Source organism: Diospyros lotus, chromosome 8, assembly GCF_014633365.1.
Source record: "Diospyros lotus cultivar Yz01 chromosome 8, ASM1463336v1, whole genome shotgun sequence".
Classification (NCBI taxonomy): domain Eukaryota; kingdom Viridiplantae; phylum Streptophyta; class Magnoliopsida; order Ericales; family Ebenaceae; genus Diospyros; species Diospyros lotus.
This window is the reverse complement of record NC_068345.1, coordinates 7,380,113-7,394,628: the sequence shown is the minus strand read 5'-3', so window position 1 is coordinate 7,394,628 and position 14,516 is coordinate 7,380,113. Positions and strand designations below refer to the sequence as shown.

General features: G+C 37.8%; 1 protein-coding gene across 4 annotated transcripts in view; it reads left to right on the top strand.

Moving 5' to 3' along the window:
* Positions 1-14,516, top strand: part of LOC127807329 (uncharacterized) — a 42,695-nt gene that overhangs the window by 5,632 nt on the left and 22,547 nt on the right. For 3 of the 4 annotated variants that reach the window (XM_052345059.1, XM_052345061.1, XM_052345062.1), the window contains 6 exons: positions 5,615-5,817; positions 6,099-6,266; positions 6,343-6,645; positions 6,764-6,969; positions 8,416-8,500; positions 9,893-10,105. In XM_052345059.1, coding sequence (XP_052201019.1) covers positions 5,615-5,817; positions 6,099-6,266; positions 6,343-6,645; positions 6,764-6,969; positions 8,416-8,500; positions 9,893-10,105 — 1,178 coding nt within the window. Of the gene's footprint in view, positions 1-38; positions 242-408; positions 488-5,614; positions 5,818-6,098; positions 6,267-6,342; positions 6,646-6,763; positions 6,970-8,415; positions 8,501-9,892; positions 10,106-14,516 lie in introns of all 4 variants that reach the window. The other variant, XM_052345060.1, reaches the window with a different exon arrangement.

Genomic DNA, 14,516 nt, shown 5'->3' with positions numbered 1-14,516 from the left:
ACCACTGTCGGTCACTTCGTTTGCCATTGGTTTCTCAGATCTTGTGGCTGGTTCCATCTACTGTCGCCACTGCATCTACCATAGTTGCTGCTGTCACCGCTTCCTTCCGTCGTGGTTTCAAATCCTGCCTCCTTCCGTAGCAGTTTCAAGTCTCGCCTCAGTTGCTACCGATCTCAGATCTCACCTCTGTAGCCATCGTAGGCCCCTAATCTGCCGTCACCGTTACTATTAGCCACTATCGGTGGGTCTCATATCTCTCTGGTTTGCAACAACTCTCTAATTTCAGATTTGAGTTTTGCAGTTTCAGATCTAGTTTGTAGCAACTCTCTAGTTTCAGATCTGGGTTTTGCATTTTCAGATTTGGTTTGCAGCAACTCTCTGGTTTAAGAATTGGTTTTGCAATTTCAGATTTGGTTCGCAGTATCTTCTGATCTATCTATCTAGTTGGGCTTGGGTTTTCATTATGGCCTCTTCAAATCCTGGAGTGGTGAGTTCCTCTTTGACTGTGAATGTACTTGTGACCATTCATGTATCGTCTTTATTTGGTATTGCAGCCATTACCTTTGACAAATTGAATGGTAAGAACTATATGTCTTGGTTAGCGTTTGTTTGAATGTGGTTTCGTGGGCATGGTGTTAGTGACCATTTGACTATGAGGCTTTTGACATTGTTGAAGCAGATAGGATTGTATGAGATCATATATATGCACAATTGGTTACGTTGTTGTGGAAGTCAATAGATGTTGATTTAATCCTCTTGTTTCGTGTCTATTAATGATATTGTACGTTCATACACTATCATTAGTAATTTGTTCTGTATTCAAAAGGGGGACTTAGACGTGCTTAATTACTCAGGTCGTATTTAGTCTGTTGTAACAGATTTTAATGCTATGCTCCCGGTTATGGCCGACCCAAGGAGCATTAAAGGGGTAATATAGTAATAGGCTTATGATACTTGTTAGAAGATATTTTAGCACTTAGTTAAAAGCATGGGGGTGGTTATGCAATTAGATATGCCTATATTAAGGGCTACTATAATCAGATGGGGATTATGCTTGAATTAATTAAATGAAATTCTTATTTCTCTTTGTCACTCTCCCTCATTTCTCTCTAAATTCTTCCCCATTTTTGTCCAATCTTCCCTTTGTTCTTGGACTTAGCTCTATCGAATCCTTTTGGCTGCCAATTCAAACCCTAGGTACATGACAATTGGTATTAGAGCAGTCGTTCATCGGCTGTGAGTTCGGAAATTCAATAGCGTCCAATTTGATTTGGAAGTAATCCAGTTAGATTCGAAGCAGAGCTGGTATATCGCAACAAAGGAGACCGGTTGAATCTCAGAATTTGATTCCTAGGTACGGTGTTTGCTTGTGCTACTATCGGGGCATCTCCTCTTCAGATTCATTCTCGACTTGGTCATCCTCACTTATCTACTCTTCGACATATGATTCCTTCATTGTCTTCGTTGACTGTTCTAGAATGCGATTCTTATCAGCTAGGCAAACATGTTCGTTCTTCTTATTCTAGTCGTCTTAATAAACAAGCTGATGCTCCTTTTGATCTTGTACATTTAGACATTTGGGGTCCTAGTAGAGTCAAGTCTAAACAAGGTTTTTCCTATTTTGTTACATTCATTAATGATTATTCTCGCTGTACTTGGCTTTACTTAATGAAAGATTGTACTGAATTGCAATCTTTATTCACTTTCTTTTGTAATGAAATTTCTACTCAATTTGGTCGTACCATTCAGATCCTTTGCAGTGATGATGCCAATGAATATTGTTCTTATGCATTTGAGGCTTTTCTCTCATCTCGGGGTATTGTTCATCATTTCTCGTGCCCTTATATTCCGCAACAAAATGGGGTGACTAAACGTAAAAATCGTCATCTCATTGAGACTGCTCGAACACTTCTCCTTCACATGTATGTTCTTGTTGTCTTTTGGGATGTTGCTCTTCTCACTTCTAGTTATCTGATCAACCGGATGCCATCCACTGTTTTACATGGGGCCATTCCACTTACTTTACTTTTCCCTCGTGATCCCATCTATCCTATTCCCCCTTGTGTCTTTGGATCAACCTTTTTTTGTTCATCTTCTTTCCCTTGGTTGTGATAAATTGTCTCATTGCTCGATCAAGTGTGTGTTCCTAGGCTACTCTCATCATCAAAAGGGATATAAGTGCTACTCCCCTGAATTTGGTAGATACTTTCTCTCTTCTGATGTCACATTCTTTGAGTCTACCCCTTTTTTCTCTTCTTTGTCTAATGGGTCTTTTTCCTCCCTTCATGATGTTCTTTTTGTCCCTTCTTTTCCTCCTCTAGTCCTAGTACCTGTTCTGTTCCTCCTGTTCCTCTCCATACTTATTAGTGTCATTCTAAGCCTCTATCAATTCCTTTAGCTCCCACTCCTCCTATTGCAGATGTTGGTATTCCTCTAGATTCATGTCTTCCTCCGGCTGGTGTCATTATTTCATCTCCTTCTGACTCTGCCCAAGCTCTTGTTCGTCATGGTACGCGTTCCACTCGTAGTCCTCATATGATTTATACTTTTGTGAGTATCACCGTTTGTCATCTGTTTATTCTATTTTTGTCTATGCTCTTTCTTCTATTTCTATTCCTAAGACAAATGCCAAAGCTCTTTTTCACTCTGGGTGGAGACATGCTATGGATGAGGAGATGTCTGCCTTGTTGGCTAATGAGACATGTGATCTAGTTCCTCTCCCTTTGGAGAAGTCTACAATTGGTTGTCGGTGGGTGTTTACAATTAAGGTTGGTTCAGATGGTTCTATTGATCGTTTGAAGGCTTGGTTGGTTGCTAAGGGCTATACTCAAATTTTTGGCCTAGATTATGGTGATACATTCTTTCCTGTGGCCAAGATTGCTTCTGTTTGTGTTTTTCTTGCTATGACCATTATTTAGCAGTGGCCTCTTTATCAATTGGATATTAAAAATGCTTTTCTTCATGGCGACCTTCAAAAGGAACTATATATGGAGCAACCTCTTGGTTTTGTTGCTTAGGGGGAATCCCGACTGGTATGTCTCTTGAAGAAGTCCTTATATGGTCTGAAACAATCCTCGGTGCTGGTTTGGTCGCTTTAGTTATGTCATCCAGTCTTTTGGTATGAGTAGAAGTAAAGTTGATTATTCTGTTTTCTATTGCCATTCTCTCGGTGGAGTCATATTAGTGGTGGTGTACATAGATGACATTGTTATTACAGGAGATGATGACGTTGGTATTGGGCAATTGAAGACTCATTTGCATACTTATTTTTAGACCAAGGATTTGGGCAGGTTGAAGTATTTTCTTGGCATTGAGATAGCGAAATTTTCCCATGGGGTGTGCATCTCTCAAAGGAAGTATGCCTTGGATATTTTGGAAGAGACTGGTATGCTTGATTTCCGACGTATAGATACTCTTATGGATCCTAATGTTAAGCTTGTACCAAGAGAGGGGGAGCCATTGTAGGATCCTTGGCGATATAGGAGATTGGTTGGGAAGCTTAATTACCTCACCATTATACGGCCGAACATCTCTTTTGTTATTAATGTGATAAGTCAATTCTTGGACTCCTCGTGTGATAGTCACTAGCACGCTTTAGTGCGTATCTTGAGATACATTCAAAGTGCTCATGGTAAAGGATTATTGTTTGAGAACAAAGTACACAAGTAGGTTGTTGGATATACTGATGCAGATTGGGTTGGTTGTCCTACAGATAGGCACTTTACTTCAGGTTAAATCTAGCGCAAAAGCGGAATATCGGCCATGGCTTTAGCCACATGTGAGTTGATTTGACTCAAACAACTTCTTACGGAGTTAAAATTTGGAGATTTAGGGCCTATGCAACTTATTTGTGATACTTAGGTGGCTCTTCATATTTTCTCTAATCCAGTTCTTCATGAGCGGCTCAAACACATAGAGATAAACTATTACTTTGTGAGTCAAAAATTGATTTCTGGAGAGATTAGTACCTCATTTGTTGGCTTTAATGACCAGCTGATTGATCTTCTTATCAAGGCATTATGGGGTCCACAGCTTGCCTACATTTGTACCAAGCTAGGCAAATATGATATATATGTGCTTACTTGATGGGGAGTGTTAGAACTAGTGTTGTACGTGTATATTAGGAGGATATGTTGTCCCATGCTTGTACCTTGTACATTGGTATATATATATATATCACATTGTGAATAAAAAATATAATATACTTTTCTTCTCTCAAAATACAACAATTTTGATGGAATGAAATGGTATAAATCAACCAGTTAACAAAAAAACCGTTTACATTATAAAAATGAAAAAATCTTATAAAATAATATTAAATTCTAAATAATCATATAATTATTGAATACATATAAAACAATTACTTTTAGCCTTCTTTACTTAAAAATAATCAATATAAATTAAGTAAAAAAATATTTACATTCCAAAAAAGTTATTGTCATGTACCTAGGCTGTAAGAGGGTTGTACATTGTATGGGTGGTTATAGTTATAGTGGATTGTACTTAGATAATAGTTTCAGGCAATTGTACTCATTTGAATTTGGCAGCCTTTTGGTGCCATTGCCGATGTTAGGATTAGCATATAACAATGTTATTAAAGGTATGCCTAGGCACAAGGTGCACTTGGGCACACCTTTGGCCCTTGGAATGCTCCCAGGCGGGCGTAGACCAACTAGGCGCGCCTAGGCCCACCAAGCCCTCAGGCGCAGCCTTAGGCTTAGGCGCGCCTAAATGTGGATCCTTGAGGATTGATTACCCATTAATTCTAGGCAATTCAATTGCCTAGAAAATATTTTCTTTCCATGCGAATTCCATGCTTGCAATCAAATGCACCATTCTTTCCCTTCCCTTTCCCTCCGTTTGACTGTACTAAACATAGCGTATTTTCCCAATGTCCTGATTATTCCAGCTCAATGAAATCTAGAATTTTGCTTTTGTCACCCTGGGTAAAGCCAAAGAGCTCTAAACATGGCCTGAGAATCCTTAGTTCTAACACAAGGTAAACTAGTATTACATACAATACTAATAAAAATTCCTTGCGAAATAAGCTAGTTTGTACACAGATTTCTCAACAGTCAAGCAACTCAATCTTATTGTGTTTCAAAAGCCATCCTGCTCCCTGTCCCATTACTCAACCTTTGAAAGCCATAAAAAAGCATCTACAATGCATGAGGCTCCCCAGTTTGCAAGGGTTAGGGGAGGGTTATATTTTTACAAGCTTTTCCCTTGCTCTCTCTCTCTCTCTCTCTCTCTCGGCAAAGAGGTTGTTTTCACAACTTAAACTTGTGATCTTCTAGTCACAATGGAGCAACCTTACCATTCCTACCAAGGCTCACCTTCCTCTGAAAGCCATACATACTAGAATTTTTTCCCCATAAGGAAGAGGTACATCCAAACAAGCAATTTCACTTCTTCAAAATGACCCTTATCCTTTTGAGCTGTAAAATGTTACTAGAAAATTTGAAAGAATTTCTATTGATATTTTTAAACTCCCTTGGTTGAATTTTGTCACTTTCCCTTGAGATATTCTTCATTTTCTGTAAAAATGCAATTATTGATACTTGTCATACTCTCCTGTACTTGCTTTGATGAATGAATGACTTGTATTTGGAAGATATGGTGAGTCCACAGCAGTTGAAGCGTCGGGTAAATTCTACACCTAAGAGGAAGCAGATTCAAACTACACCAAAAAAAAAAGTAATAAACGGTGGCCTAAGAGACGCATGCCCCGGTCTGATATCAGATAATACCATACAGAGTGGAAATGCAACACGAGCAATTCCTGATCTTCGATTGGAGGAAAAAATGAAAGCTGAGGTTTGTGAAGCTTCTGTACTTTTTCATTTTTACGTCTTCTTTTGCTTTTGGCTTGTCTCAGATTGCTTACCATCAATGTACTGCTTATATATACACTGCACACACGTACACCAACTTTCAGACAATGCCATATTTGTTTCTGGCACTTTTTGAATTTAGTCCTGTTTCTGAAAATTCCAGTTATGTGATAGCTTTTCCTATGGAAGATAATGAATTTGTTTCACACAAATTCTTAGTTTCTCTGTTTTATGATTCAGTTAGTGCCTTACTTTGATTATTAGGAAAATGCACGTATATTTGGGGGAAGACAAATGCATCCATTTTTCTCATCACGGAAAATTGCCAAGAAAAATCAGGAGGTAGTTGACGTGGAGAGTTATCAGTGCTGTGTTGAGAGGAAAGATATAAGCACTACCTTCAGCCCTGTTCATGTATTTGAAGAGGATCATGTATGTATCTTTTCTATCTGAATCAAAAGTAGTAGCTTCTTGATCATCTTTCTTTATTATAGTTTGCTTCATGCAGGATGATTCTGGGTCTCTTGATTGGGGGAATTGGAAGCTTTCTGAAAGAAGCTTTATCTCTACTACTTGTGATCTCAAAAGCTTATGCTCACCAGTTCCTGAAAGGTCAGTCAGTGCCTTACATTTTGATGACTTTCTAAATGTCTGCCTGAGCAGCAGGCCATTGCCTCGCAATGGGGCTATTCAACATGAAGAGGTTTCTTTGGATCGGTCTCCTGTACAATCTGAACATCGTCATGCAACATCGCCGATATTGTCAGCTGATGAGCCAGTGGTGCATTCTGAAGTCTCAAAGGATATAGAGGTGGTTCATATTCCACTACTTAAGCTTGAGATGCTGTCATTCTAATTTTCCATATATTCTACTGTGGCCTTGACATTAACAATTGTTGCTTGTTTATCCTGTTAATTTTTTCTTGCAGGTTGGTATTTTGCCATCATCACTGCAGTGTTGGCAGGACAATATACTGGAAAAAAGTGATTTGCTATCTGGGAATGCTACCCCTGTAAGAAACTTAGATGGAGCGTGGGAGGACTGTAAAATGGAAAAAACTGATTTGTTATCTGGGAATGCTGCACCTCTAAGAAACTCAGATATTGCATGGGAGGGTAGATTTCTCCATGAACGGTGAGGATTTTCTGTTATATTCATAGGGTCCTTTTTGTGTTAAGCTTTCCTTACATGTATTTCTCTTGGGCATTGACAGTTCCTTTTTTCCCCCCTTGCTCAGAATTTTCATTTTATTAGGATCTTCTTTTTTTTCACCTTCCAGTTTCTAGAAGCTACATATCTGGCTATAGTTTTTATCTAAAAATCTGTCTATGAGGTTGGCATGATCATTCAGATAATCAACCATTTTCTCTTAAGGGATGTATTTCAGCCAGCTTTTTAGATGGACATAGCTTTGTTTACTTATAGCTGAAGGGAGAATTACATGGTGGTGTATATCAAATGAAAGGAAAAATTATTTCAGAAACAAAAATGTTTGATTTAAATTGAATTCCTCTACTTTCTTTCCCTACTCATTACTCACTTCCACCTTGAGTTAAGCGTTCAAGAATTATTTAATTGCTATGCAAACAAATTTGGAATAATCATTTGTGAGATCTATTAGTCATTCTGGTAGATAATGAGCTAGTGTTGCTCTATCATGGCACTTCACATTTTCTCCTATTCTCAACTGACATGAAATTTAAGTTTTTCTGTGCCCACTTAATGGAGAAATGGAACCTTTCGGGGTGTTCCTAATTCTTTCTCCTTCAGTTTGCTCTCATCCGCACATCATATCTTTGACAAAAGCTAGAAAGCAAATAAAAACAAGAGAGACTTGGATCTGTCCGAAGTGTATAAGTAGTATTTCAGGAGCATATATCTGCTGAACTTTCTCCTTTGTGCATAGGAATTGCTTTCATGGATGTTTATTTATAAAAGTAGTTTTCTGTCTTGGGCAGCTGCCGCAGCTCCCCTTTTATATCATGTCACCTGGGGGATGTTGTTAATTGTTATTATAGCTAAGTTAATTGGTCATTGAAGGAAGCTCTTTCAGAAATCATTCAGCAGCAATCTAATTCTCCAACTTTTTATTTTTCCATCTTGTTTTCTTATTATCTATGAATTTTCTTGTTTATAATCATCCTGACAGAAACAGATCTCTTTTACTTACCTAAGATTGATCGGTTGGATAGATACAGGCATGTGAAAATTATTTAAGTATCCTGTTATTTGGAAAATTCTATGATGATGTGGAGATGAATGTGTGAAGGTAGGATTTATATCTAAACTTTTTTTAATCAGTCTTTTTCCAGTAAGTTTTTTAATTAATTTTCCACCCTTAAAAAATTTATATAGTATATAGTACCTTGCATACTGCTCAAGATATTTGTATTCCATGTAAGTGACATTGTAAACTTCTGTGTTTGCTCAATATTGTTTCTGAATGGATTAGAACTGGTGGTTTTATCCCAAATTTGACCTCTTATTTTCTGATAGGTTTTTAATTGATGTGTAAGTTTATTTATGCACAACTTCATGTTGATTAGTGATTTGCTTTCTTTTTTATTGTTGCCTCCACAGTATGACAACATATTATCACAGCTGTGGCAAGTGTCCTGAGAACAGCTTATGGACAAACAAATACCTGCCTGAAAAGGCCTTTGAGGTGAGATCCCAAAACTGATTTATCTGGGTCTTGAAGCTCTCCTTTCTGACCTTTCATATTGAAGCAAGTAATTCTACAAGTGGCCAAAAAGGGGGTGGGGGAGGGGCTGTATACACAAAAGAGAGCACAATTTTGAATGCTTCAAAGCACACCTATGCTAGAAAGGTAAAGAAATTGTTGCAACACAGAAAGATTATGTGAATGAAAAGAACTGGCTGTTCACTTTTCCAGTTGCTGGGTAATGCTTACCTCTCAACCTTTTCTCTTGATTAGATGGAGTCTGGCCTTGGAGTTTTGAAGTGCTTCATTGTGTTTTTTTGGCTCAACCTCTAGGTCCACAAATCCTCTAGAAAAATTAAACTGTTGATCTTCTCATCAAGTTTCCTTTTAGTTTCTTCATTGGATGAGAGATTTCATCCATGGGAGTTTCATTCTCAAGAATGCAGTTTTCAAGAACATATGCAAGTTACCAGAGCCAATTTTTTTCCTTTATTTTGATTCCTTGTTATAAAAGGAGCATATTTGTACGGACTTTGTAGTCATTTATGTTTTTTGTAATTCTACAGAAATATGGAGGAGGCTACAAGACAAATTGGACCTTTTATTGTACATCCTCCATGTTTTTTTTTTTAAATATGCTTCTCACAGAAAAGTTAAAAGAAATCATATATGGCTTCCAACTGCCAGCTTGCGCTGAACAAATGAAAATATGCCCCAATACATCAAAAAAAAAAAAAAAAAAAAAAATGCCCCAATACAACCGCATGATGAGCAAACTTCATATAATAAGAAGTGGATGCTTTCTTATTTGCAGCAATGCTTAATGACTCTTGGAACTGCTGCAGGATAGGAATATGCTAACCGGTATATCAAGCTTAAAAACTTATAAACAACAAACATGCATGAGGAGAAAATCCCGTCAATTTCCCCAAGTTGCTTTTTATGATTCTATCCAACATGGTCTCCAAACATCCTTGAATCTTCACTCATTGCATTGCACTGCTTGGAATCTATTCAGTGACTAAATAAGTTAAAAGGGATTGGAAGTTTAAAGTGAAGCTTATAGATCACCCCCTTATCAAGTAGCTTTTTTGGCCTAAAGAAAGTGTCCCTGGATAAGCTGTCCTCAATATTGAGAGTAGGCATCTCAGAAGTATCTAGCCTGTATATTTCTTGCAAGCACCACGCTGCATCTACTTAAGTATTGAACCATAGCTTCTGCAACTTTCCCCTGTTATTTAGACTGCAGACTTCCCTGTGGAGCTACAGTGAAAGATATCATTAAAATTAAAATCAAACTGTCAATTAAAATGAAACATATCTGTTGCCTTTTGTCTATTCCATGATTATGCCCATCCTGAGATACATTTGAGTATGGTGTGTATTCTGCAGGTATGCGGTAATGTAGAACCTGTTAATTTCTTAAGTGAGTGGCTACGCCTTTGGAGTGGAAGAGGTTTCAAATCTACTAAGGATTTTACCGCCGGTAAAAAGTTTGCTCTGCAAGATGATGATTATTACTGCTGCTCAAGTGACTCTGATTATGAGAATAGAGATGACGAAAATGATCCAAAGAATGTTCTCTTAGTTACTGGTCCAGTCGGGGTATAGTTCTGGTTTCCTTACATTCTTTAATGCACATATAGCACATGCACACACAATGATATGCATGTGGGCATGCATGCGCACACACACACTTCTGGCCACGGATAATGGATCTGCAATATAGCATATCCGATGCCAAAATCTTAATTTCATGTCTGATGCTTCATATTTTTCTAGTCATGTTATGGTTAATGCTTAAACCTTGTATGCATGATAGATCATTACTTCAGGCTAATGAGTGCTAATAATCTTGCCAAGTGTTTATGAGGTTTCCTTTTTCCAACTTTAGTACAGTTGCTTGCTTAATGTCATTCTAGCGGGTAAGGATGGAAAATATGTTTGATTTGATGCATTCTTTCTTGCTTTGTAAGTTTGTTTTTTTGGGAGGTGAGGCGAGGGTGAATTAGTTAACTTGTGAAGATGGAAAGGCTGCTATTCATAAGCTAAAGATTATCTTACTTTGATGTTTTCATGTTTTACTTGAAAGGAAATTTTAGGAGAGTTGAATTTTTCTGGTGATTTTACTTTTGCTTTATAAGCATCATGTTCAAAATAAAAGGTTCCAATTGAGAATGATTTAGTGAATAGACCTTCATCAAAGTCAACTAGCGGTAAGTTGTGCTTCTTGGCTTATGTTTTTATTCTTTTAATAAGTAGAAGTAAAAGTATAGAAAAAAGACACTGCTATTTGGTCCTACCATTTTGGATGAAATGGTAAGACCAAATATCATCATTCATATTTGAAAAATATGGTAATGGAAGTTTGTAATGAAAGGAATAAACTTCCTTGATCTTTATTGCTTCACGGTATGTAAATGTATACATAAAAGCTTCTAAGATTCCTAATATTTAGGACTAGAATACAACATGTTATGATTAGAATCAAACTTGTACTAGGATTTCCTTATCTGTTTTAAGGAATATCCTTATCATCCCAGCTGAACACTTGTTTCATCTTTATCTTTATCATTTTGTCTTCTTATCCTTTTGGTCACAGCTTAATTCCTTTTTTATCTTCTTCAACACTCCCCCTCAAGTTGGTGAATAGATATCTATCATTTTCAACTTGGCTTGAATAGATTCAAATCCTTGGTTCTGCATTGCTTTAGTAAGGATGTTTGCCTCTTGAAACTCGATAGGGATGTAGGTAAGACTTAAATCACCTTTTTCTATTTCTTGCTTAACAAAGTGTTGGTCAATTCTCATGAGTTTCATTCGGTCATGTTGTACCGGATTATTCACAATGCTAATGGCCGATTTACTGTCACAGTAAAGTAATTTTGGTGAGGATACTGGAAGCTGTAGGTCTTTCATTATCTTCTCCACCCAAATAATTTCACACAACCCTTGTGCAATAGCTCTAAATTCAGCTTCTACATTGCTCCTTGCAATCATTGATTGCTTCTTGCTTCTCCAGGTTACCAAATTCCCCCATAATTTTGTACGAAACCCTGATGTAGATCTGTTATCTTCAAAAGAACCAGCCCAATCAGTATCTACAAATGCATTTATCCCCCTGTTTTGGCTCTTTTTAAATAAGAGTCCTTTCCCGAGTGTTCCTTTGAGGTACATAAGAATGTGATAAGCTGCCTCAAGATGCCTTCTTTTAGGTGAATGTGTGAACTGACTTACTATGCTTACAACATATGTAATATCAGGTCTTGTGAGTGATAGGTAGATTAATTTACCCACTAATCGCTGATATCTCCCTTTGTCTACTTGATACCCCCTCATGTTGTCTTCTTTATTTTTCCAGTTAGGCTCTCAAGGGGTACTAGTAGGTTTGCATCCAAGCTTACATGTTTCTTTCAAAAGATCAATAGTGTATTTCCTTTGAGATACACAGATTCCTTCCTTGCTTCTGGCTACTTCCATCCCCGAAAAATATTTTAACTCCCCCAAGTCTTTTACTTTGAATGCAACCCCTAGTTTTATTTTAATTGCTCAATTTCTAATGTATTGTCTCATGTGATGATAATATCATCCACATAAATAATAAGCATTGTCTTCTTGCCATCTGCTTCAATTTTTGTAAAGAGAGTACGATCAGCCTGCCCTTGTTTGTACCCTAGCTAAATGATGGTGTCACTAAACCGTTTGAACCAAACCTTTGGAGATTGCTTTAAGCCATATAGTGACTTCTTTAATTTGCATACCTTTCCTCTTGTATTTTCTATCTCAAAACTTGGAGGTATCTTCATATGAATTTCCTCTTCTAACTCCCCATTCAAGAATGCATTCTTGATATCCAATTGATGTAGCCTCCAATCTAGATTAACGACCATTGAAAGTAACACTCTAATAGAATTAAGGTTGGCCACTAGAGCAAAAGTCTCCTCATAATCTAGTCCTTGGGTCCCTTGTGCTACTAATCTTGCCTTGTACCTGTCAATGCTTCCACTTGACTTGTACTTGTTTGCAAATACCCATTTGTTGCTCACAACTTTCTTTCCATTTGGTAGATTGACAATATCCCATGTGCCATTAGTCTCTAGGGCTTGCATCTCATCCCTTAATGCTGCCTTCCACTTCTCATCTTGCAATGCACGATGTATATCTTTAGGAATCACTATATTATCAATGCTGACTGTAAAGGCCTTGAACTGTGGAGATAGCTTTGAATATCCCACATAATTTGAGATAAGGTGCTATGTACAATATCTCACCCATTTCCTTAATGCTATTGGGATATCAAGATCACTGTTCTAAAACGCGCTAGGCGCTAGTTGGGCGCTAGACTGGGGCTTTGCGCCTAGGACGCCTAGGCGGACTGTTATTTTTTTTTTTTTTACTTTTTAATGTAATTTAATGTTATTTTCAGATAAATCAAAGTTAAAAAGACAAATAAAACTTATATATATATATAAATTGGGGTGATGGCTAAGGCGGAGGAAGAACAACCAACAACGAGAGAGAAGCTTGGTGGCGGCAGCCAAGGGGCCAAGGGAAATCAAGAAATCGGGGCCAAGAGAGACGACTGGTGACGACAACCAAGGGGGCAAGGGAAATCAGGGGCCAAGAGAGACGACTGGCGGCGGCGACGAGAGAGCTTTTGAAGAGGCTATTGGCGGCTACGACGAGAGAGAGAGAGAAATCGGCCTAGGCGTCGCTTGGGCATTGCTGCCGACCGGTTAATTGGATTGGCGCCTAGGGAGGCTGATTAGCCTATATTCGCGGCAACAAGGGGCCGCCTAACGCCTCAACGGCCTCCTAGGCCGATTTTTAGAACATTGATCAAGATCCTCAAACTTGTTAGATACAACCTTTTCCATGCTGTCACTGCCCTCTGTTTCTGAACCTATCTCTGGATCAAACATTAGGATCCGTTGAGGATCACGAAACCTTCTAGAATATACCAAATATGGTTTATCCAAGGCTGGATTTTCTTGAATCCGGTCCTCTTGATCTCCCCATGAATTAGACATTGAAGTTTGATTAGGAATAGGGATTTTAGGGATTGATTTAGTGGTGGTAGGGAATTTAGGATCTTGAATAATAGGAAGATGCACAATAAAGTCCCTTTATTCCTCTGTAATAGGCATTTGTTCCTGTAGAGGATTGGTTTGGAAAAATGGTTGATGTTTGAGGAAAGACACATCACATGATACAATGAGACGTTTTGTAGAAGGGTGGTAGCACTTATAACTTTGTTGAATAGGAGAATACCCAACAAATATGCATTTAAGGGCTTTAGGTTCAAGTTTAGATTGAGAAGGTTGATATTTATGCACAAATACAGTGCATCCAAACACTTTTGGTGGCAGAGAGTTAGCACCCTAGTGTGATGGGGATAAAATTCAAGGAAGACACTCAAAGGGGTTCTAAAAGAAAGAACTTTTGAGGGTAGACAATTAATAAGTTAGGAAGAGGTAAGAATGGCAAGTGTTAACGGATCGAGCTTGTGAACATAAGGGCTCTTGTTGTTTCAAGGAGGTGACGGTTTTTTCTGTTTGCCAACCCATTTTGCTGGGGATTATAGGGGCATGAACTTTGGTGGATAATGCTATGAGTAGCTAGATAATGACTGAAATCATTGGAGAAATATTCCATGCTATTATTCGATCTCAAAACATGAATTGAGGCTTGAAAGACATTATTTACCATTTGGTGAAACCTTTTAAACACAACATAGGCCTCAGATTTATCCTTCATTAAAAATACCCAACTAACCCTTGTATGGTCATCTATGAATGTGATGAACCATTGAGTGTTAGTCAAATTGGGTGTCCTTGCTGATCCCCAAATGTCACTATAAATCAAATAGAAGGGTTTTGTAGGTTTATATTCATGAGAAGGATAAGTGCTTCTGGTTTGTTTAACAAGAATGCAGTGTTCACAATGAAACAAATGATTGCTTTTATTGATGAAAAGATAGGGATACAAAAATTTAAGATAATTGAAACTAGAGTGC